The sequence below is a fragment of the Azolla caroliniana genome, unplaced genomic scaffold (assembly GCF_043228905.1).
Source record: "Azolla caroliniana isolate FFs.n. ecotype wild unplaced genomic scaffold, voAzoCaro1.0.p SCAF_1, whole genome shotgun sequence".
Taxonomy (NCBI): Eukaryota; Viridiplantae; Streptophyta; class Polypodiopsida; order Salviniales; family Salviniaceae; genus Azolla; species Azolla caroliniana.
In genome coordinates, this window is record NW_028230436.1 from 8645981 (window position 1) to 8653889 (window position 7909).

The 7909-nt window shown below is 38.2% G+C and overlaps 1 protein-coding gene across 1 annotated transcript; it reads left to right on the forward strand.

Annotated features, from left to right (window-relative positions):
* Window positions 1–4732, forward strand: LOC147868832 (zinc finger CCCH domain-containing protein 24-like). The gene is made up of 2 exons (XM_087323874.1): window positions 1–181; window positions 1774–4732. Exon 2 carries the CDS (start codon window positions 1805–1807, stop codon window positions 4085–4087), a length of 2283 nt encoding a protein of 760 aa, XP_087180000.1. The 5' UTR covers window positions 1–181; window positions 1774–1804; the 3' UTR covers window positions 4088–4732.
* Window positions 4733–7909: the final 3177 nt, after the last annotated feature.

Below are 7909 nucleotides of genomic sequence, written 5' to 3' on the forward strand. Positions count from 1 at the left end.
GCTCTGTTCTGCTGCTGCAATTTAGGGCGGGAGAAGGAGGACAGACAGACTGAAAGGAGGAAGAAGGAAAAGCAGACCAGTAACGGAGAAGAACGAAAAGACGGACAGAGATAAGCAGCGTAGAAGGACCGAAAGAAGAAACAGAGAAGGAAATCTAGCTCAAGCTGTGCCATTTCTTCAGGTTAGTCTTCTTCTTCTTCTTCTTCTTCTTCTTCTTCTCCTCCTCCTCCTCCTCTTCTCTCTCCCTCTCTCCCACTGTCTCTTTACCCCCATTTCTTTTCCCCCCTCATCATCATCATCATCATCCTCTTCTTCTCTATGTTTGTTTCCATTTTCTTCCTTCTTAATTTCTTGCCATAAACCCTAAAGAATCGACTTGCCTTCCGTGTTTTCTCTCCCACGTAAAGCGAGGCTTCATTTTTACGAGAGATCGAGTGGAAATTTTTGGGTAGAAAGGGGGAAAAAACGAAAAGAAAATATAGAAGTAGAAAGGAGGTTCTTTTCCCCCCTTTTCTGATTTCTGCATTTTCTTCATTCTCTGATCTGTTGTCTTGGTCTTCCATACTTCGCAATGTTCTGATAGTTAAGACGTTCACATTTTATCCAAGTTTGTAGTTTGACATCATTCATGGAAACTGGAAAAATGTTTCTGGAGAAAAAAAATTCACATTTTCGTCCTACACAGATTCTTTAGTTTCACTGTCCTTTAATTTACGGATATTTTTATTTGATCTTAAGGAGAATAATTTCCATCTGTGCAAATCGGAGTCAGATAATTATTGACTTTAATTAAATTTATTTTGACCCTGTGCTTTTTAACTATCCAAGAAAATCCACCATATGTTCCAGAATATGCATAAATATAAATTAGTGGAAATCTATTTCGGGTTAGCTTATAGATGTCCCTTATTTTATGATCATACGGCTAATTATACATTATTGCATTCCATTAGGCCATAGGTAGGTCCATTACCTTGTCAAATGTCATTTATGCTATGAGCGTGCATATAAGTTCATGCTAATGAAGACAGTTACACTAGACATAGGCCCACTAGCCCGAGGAAAAACATTTACTTTATTACCATACACCTAATCATATATTAATGGAACCAGAGATAGGGCAATGAGGCTGTCCTCCATTTGAAAGTGGGTGACTAAATGGTTGGCCACTGGGGCTGTCTGGGCAGCATTGAGACTCGAGATTTCATGAAAAGGAACCAATTTTCAGATCATTATGTGATAGACTCGAGTTAGGACTGTCCCATTTGGTGGGTGAAAATAGTCAACTCAGGGTAGGGGGGTTTGAGTCTGAGTTAAAGTAAGTCCATGTGCTTTACAATTATATCAGAGCAGAAGATTTGAAGGCATGCCCCTGCTGCAGTAACAGTCTATAAACCACAAAATAATGGCGGAGGAAGGATGAAGAGAGTCTTAAATTGGGAAGAAATGCCATCGAAATGGACATAAGATTTACGTAGAACAATTCAAAGACAGGGAAATGTTACTAGGTAAGTGGCTGAGTTATTCTCTCAGTACAGTAGAGTACAAGAGGTCTTGAGGTTGAGTAACTTGGTCACTTGGTTACGATATTATGCCTTTGAAATTTCCAATAAGGCCATGTGTCTTACACTAGGATGGGCCTGGGGCATTAGAAGAATTGTGTTTTTGCTCCCCTTGGATTACTCTTATTTATGTATAAGTATTGATTGGATGCCTCAAATTCTGAAGTTTACCATATGCATCTCACGCTAGTGATTTTGTTTCATCTTTCAGAACTATTTGCTACAAGTGGGAGGGAAAGGAAATGTGTGTAGTGCCAGAGAAGTCAAGCACAAGTACTGATTCTAATGTTCAAGATGTAATGCCTCCACCAACTTGTACAAACTCAAGCAATTGTGTGAGTAAGGAAATGGAAGTTTTGGGTCGAGATGGAACTGATTGCATATCCGTTTTACTTGAATTGGCTGCCAATGATGATTTAGAGGGCTTTGAACAAGCCATAAAAGAAGATAAAACCAAGGTGTATGGTGTAGGAGCTTGGTACTGTAGGCAGAATGGAAAAACTCAAATGGTATTAGAGCAAAGGACGCCGGTCATGATTGCAGCTTTATATGGGAGTTTAGGCGTTCTCGAATGCATTTTGAATCTTTTTGATAGTCCACAAGATATCAACAGGACATGTGGTTTTGATGGAAGCACTGCTTTGCATTGTGCTGCTGCTGGTGGGTCTACCAGAGCTTTAGAGACTGTAAAGTTGCTACTTAAATTTGGAGCAGACTTGAATTTGCCCGATGCAATGGGTAGAAGGCCAGCTGATGTAATTGCAACTCATCCTAGACTTGGGCATATTCAAGTAGAAATGGAAAGCATTCTCAAAGCAGTGAAGTCTATTCGACGGCCCATACACATAGATGTGCCTGAAGGAATAGAGTCAGATTTCCCTCTTTTCCTAGATGAGGTTTCTGATGCAATGGTCGATGGAGAAATTCTACCTATTCATATGTCCTCATCATCTTTATCTTCGCCAGAGGCCAGAGGATCACCCCGGTCATCTTCACCCTCTTCATCATCCTCTCGTGAAGCATTGAATATGGCTGCGATGAAGGTCTTAGCTGAGCATAATGAGAAAGACAAGGAATGGCATAACAATGATCCTTCACTTCCTGATATTAAGAATAGCATTTATATGACAGATGAGTTCCGGATGTTCTCCTTCAAGATTCGCCCTTGTTCAAGGGCATATTCGCATGATTGGACTGAGTGCCCATTTGCCCATCCGGGAGAAAATGCTAGGAGGAGAGATCCAAGAAGGTATCATTACAGCTGTGTACCTTGTCCAGATTTTCGGAAGGGTTCCTGCCGTCGAGGTGATGCGTGTGAATATGCACATGGGGTGTTTGAATGTTGGCTTCATCCTGCTCAATATCGAACTCGGCTTTGTAAAGATGGCCTTGATTGTGCTCGGAGAGTATGCTTTTTTGCCCACACTACCGAAGAGCTCCGTCCTTTGTACATTTCTAGTGGATCGAGCATTCCTTCTCCAAGGACTCCAGCATCTTCAATGGATATGGCAACAATGAGCCCACCTCTTGCATCAGGATCTCCATCAACATTAATGATGAACTCATTTTTCTCATCAAATTCAGGTCATAATCCCAATCAAGTGAATCTATCAACTCCTCCAATGTCTCCATCATCGCCTGGTACTTGGTCTCCATCGAATGTGCCTGCTTTGCATCTTCCTGGAGGGGGTTTTCATGCGAGCCGATTGAGAGCGGCTTTGAATGCTCGGGATATATCATTAGAAGTGCCCGATTTTGACTGTCAACTAGTTAATGAGCTTTCATGCCTTTCACCTCGAACACTTTCCACACAAGCTTGTTTAAATGCGGCGGTATCCAGAAGTGGAAAGTATAGGAATATGGGGCTTAACGAGGCTTCCATTACTAACCATGATGAGTTATTTGCTCCAGACATTGTGTCTTCTCCAAGATCCATGGTTCATGATTCACCGAGGATGCTTCAAATGGAACAACTGCGCCGATCCTCGCAAATGCATTCTCAGTTGCAAAATCAGATAAACTCTCAAGTTTTTTCACCCATGGTTGATCAAATGGCATTGCAAATGCAACAAGCTGCCTTGGAGACACAATTGCAAAGCTCTCCCCGGATTCATACTTCAACCCCCTTTAGCCTTGGGTCTCTTGGTCGAATGGCCTCTCTCGGGGTATCAGATTCTGAGAGACAAAACAATCAGAAACTGGTTTCATTATCTCCTTCTATGGTTGCTTTGTCACCATCAATGGTATCAGCAGCAGCACAAGCATCATCAGCCTTTGCACAACATGAGAAAAGCTACCATAATAGTCCGCGTGATTTGGGTTTGGGTTTTTCATTATCTGGTTGGGGTTCTCCCACTGGAAAACCTGAATGGGGTGTCCAAAGAGATGATCTATCCAAATTTAGAAAGGTGTCCTCGATTGGTGTCAAAGCCGAGGAGCCTGATGTATCATGGGTTCACCGATTGGTAAAAGAGAGTCCTTTAGATGATGATAGTATCAACAACAATGATTCTACAAGTGGCTAGAGAGCTGATATATTGATCATGGCATTCTTGGGTCCATTGGATCGGTTTCGTTGCGTGTTTTTGGATTCTCCGAGCCGGCCATTCTGTTTTGTTGGCTATTCCACAAAAACTAACAGAAAAAGAAAGAAAAATAGAAAAAATGGGACATTTTGAGGGCCCAACCACCTAGGAAAGGACAGTTATTATTAAAATTTTCTTCTTTTAGCAATTTTTTGATTTGTTATTATCAGTGCTGCCGTAAAGGTGGACGGTTTATTTTGAGATGGAATCAAATCTTATTCAGTGCGAAAGCGCCCTGATGTAAAGTGGCGTGTTTTGTCTGGGGTTGGAAAACCAACTGGTGGATGAATCGACAAATGGATTTGATTGCCAGTGCTCGGTAAGAGATTATTTTGTTCTTCTGATGTTTGGACTTTGTTTAATGCGAAAAGCGAGTCCTAGAAATTAGTTGCAATTTTCATGGGTCTTGATTCAAAGAATATGAATTTACATATTTTAGCATGATATGGAAAAACGGAGGTGATCATAATGTGCTGTCAAAAACAACGGGCAACTGACTGTGTGTGCATGCTTTTTCTTTGGCTTGGAATGCAGAAAACTTATGTATTCATCTCAAGTTTAAAAAAGTATGAATTTGATCACAAATGGTCATTTCAATATGTATTGGCATTGTTGATGAATTTTTTTGTAAAGCTTAGTAGTCGTTGATGATTGTGCTGTAATAACAATTGCAATTAAACTCATGTTTGGAAGGAATCATAATATCTTCCCAAATTTAATCTAGGCTTAGATATTTAGAGAACATTTAGTTGATCGTGAATTGAGCACAAATTGTCATATCTATATTGGCATTGCTGATGAATTTCATTGTAGAGCTTAGTAGTTGTTGGTGATGGTGATGTAATCACAATTGCAAATATTTGCTAGTCTTCATTTTTGTAATGAATGAACATTCCTCCCCAAATTGTGGAAGTAAATAATATTTGTTAATCTAGGTTTGGATATTTCAAGAACATTTGGTTAATCTTTCAAGAGGTCATGCATGTAACTTCTCTATAAATATCTCGAATTAATTTTTACATAATTAAAACACACACACTCACTCCCTCTCTAATAACGTTTATTAGTAAAATTCTGGAACATTGAGAGTTGATGATATACTTACAACACACGTTGTAAATTTGCTCATTCTTATTACCTAAGTAAAATCTGATTTTGGAGGACGAAAATAAAATTTATCCATTAATTGTTCTAACTTATTATGCATATTTTTTTCCCGCGTTGTAGTTGGCTATAGGGAAATACAAGTTGCAAATGTGAGGTTAAGGTCCATTAGAATGAAATTTAAGGAAGAGACCTTACCTTAATGTGTAAACATTTCGCAAGGAAAGTTTTAATTTTGATCATAAAACTTTTCATCTAGATTTTCCTTTCGTTTATCATGGAACTTTTAATATTGCAAGAAAAATTGACATGACGGATTGTTTAACTCTCCATCATGGAACGGTGCCTTTGTTTGTTATCTACTATGTTGTTAAACATTACCCAAATGATTGTGGTTAAATGCATTTATGAATGCTTTGAACATGTGATGTAGGGATGCAATGGTAAGAAATTTCGTACTACTTCAATGGTAATATAGAGTAAGGAAAGAGAATAGATAGAACTCTATGAATGTGCTTGAAAGGAAGCTAGCAATGAGAAATAAACCAAATCATATTGATGCTACAAGAAAATGCGTTGAGGATATTATGCTTACCTCAACTTATAAAGGATGGACGAGCATAAAACCTATCATGTGCTTATATTCTCAATATGCTCGCATAGGAAAGCATGCCAATGTTTGAAAGGAAAATCAAAAACATGTTTCAAAGATCTCAAACAGGCACAAAGATGTTGGATATATGTATGTAGTAATAAATTGTACATGCATGGCAATGCCCTCTTGATGACCACATATTTGCCATGTACAAATTTTTCCAAACTCTGTTGATGATGCGGACATTGTATAAAAGAACTTGGAAATAGAAAAGTCCACGCTTTATATTTGTTTTGAGATGATGCAAGGTTTTTTTAGGGTTTGAGATCTCAGAAAAAACATGTAAGCATGCTAAGATTACTCAAGAGATAAAACCCTCAGGGGTTTAGGGTTTGAGATCCCAGAAAAATAGGTAAGCATACTAAGATTACTCAATATTGTAAAAAACCCCTCTATCCTAGTCCTAGCAACAATGCATCTTTTAGGTTTAAAGAGTGGCATTGCTTGGTAGAAACCATCAAGGTATGGTTTGCATCTTCATGGTCAAATGAATGGAACGAGAATCCTTGACAGTGGCATTCTTTTGATAATTTGCATATCTCAAAAAAGCTTTTGCTAATTTTTGCTATCAGTACCAGATAGTTGCTCCTAAATAGAATCTAGAGAGGGTGAGGCATCAGAGATCGGCGTTGTTGTTATCTCGCCCCTTACTAATCAATCTCTGTTTCTCTAAGTTTGTCAACTCTCCCTTAATGTTGCATATAAAGTGTTATTCCACTAATGATTTCAATTAAGTATCGATTCAGAAATTTAAGTACCTTTACAAAAGTTCTGAAGAAGAATGTAACTTGCGAGAGAATCCATAGATTGCTTTTGTATCGTTAGTAGAACGTTGCTCCTAAATCGAATATAGAGAGAGTGAGCTATCAAATGTAGAGTCTGTTGTAATCTTGCACCTTATTAATCAAACTCCATTTCTTTAAGTGTGTCTTTTGTACCTTAATATTGTATATGAAGTGTTCTTCCACTGAGTATTCTTCAATTAAGTATCTAGATTAAGTTTGATTAAGCAATTAACCACATGTCACACACAATCAAACAACTAAGTATTTAGATTAACTTCAATTAAGCACTTAAGTTCGATACACAGTTTGATTACAATTGTGATGAGAATAAACTGTCTACTTTGATGAAAGTGTGATATGTGTTGGATAACATTGTCGATACAATTAGAGAAGCCCTTACTACAACCCAATATCGCTGAATTTGGGGATTGATGTAGACATGACATGCCTATAAGGTGGGAAGTGGGGTTCCTATGTTTGTGGTCAGCAGATTCTTTACACAAGTTATATGTAGATAAACTCCTACAAATTTCTTCATATATGGGCGTCATAAGGTCTTCTCTATGTGTTGGCCATTGGTGGGAGACCGTTGTAGATATGGCACACTAAGGTAAAAGGCTTGTTGACTACTAGCACAAACCCTCCAACCCAAGTATATAAGGAGGTAACTAAATAGGGATTAGAGGGTCAACTTTTGTTGCATATCTTGTAAATTGTAATTGTTGTATCTATTGTAACACTCCATGCATTTGAGCCTTCTCAATTCTCTATCTTTCTTTTGGTTTAAAAACGCATAATTATATTAATAAATGTGTTTGAAAAACAACACAATGGTACCGCAATTGAGTGTGGTCACCTCTAACTATTAGGGTAGTGGGACATGTTGAATCACAAATAGGCAAGATAAACACTCCACTGAGGAAAGAATTTCTACTTGGTCCAATAAAGAAAGTGATATACTTTGACTCCATGCCTACCATCAAACACAAAGGCATTGCATATATCACAATTATGATGTAATCCCCATATCTCAAAAATAGGAGAATGGTCTTCATCTCTGATTTCGCGTTAACTTGTGTTAATTATGCAAACACCCACTTCTTAGATATGCTTTGATTCTATACCTGTCATCAAATAGAAAAACATTGCACATATCCCGATTATGATGCAATCCCTATTTCTCCATCTTTGATTTTAGGTTGACATGTGTGAATTGTG

Excerpts from the sequence above, each read along its gene's own strand:
- LOC147868832 (XM_087323874.1), top strand. The coding sequence starts at position 1,805 with ATGTGTGTAGTGCCAGAGAAGTCAAGCACAAGTACTGATTCTAATGTT.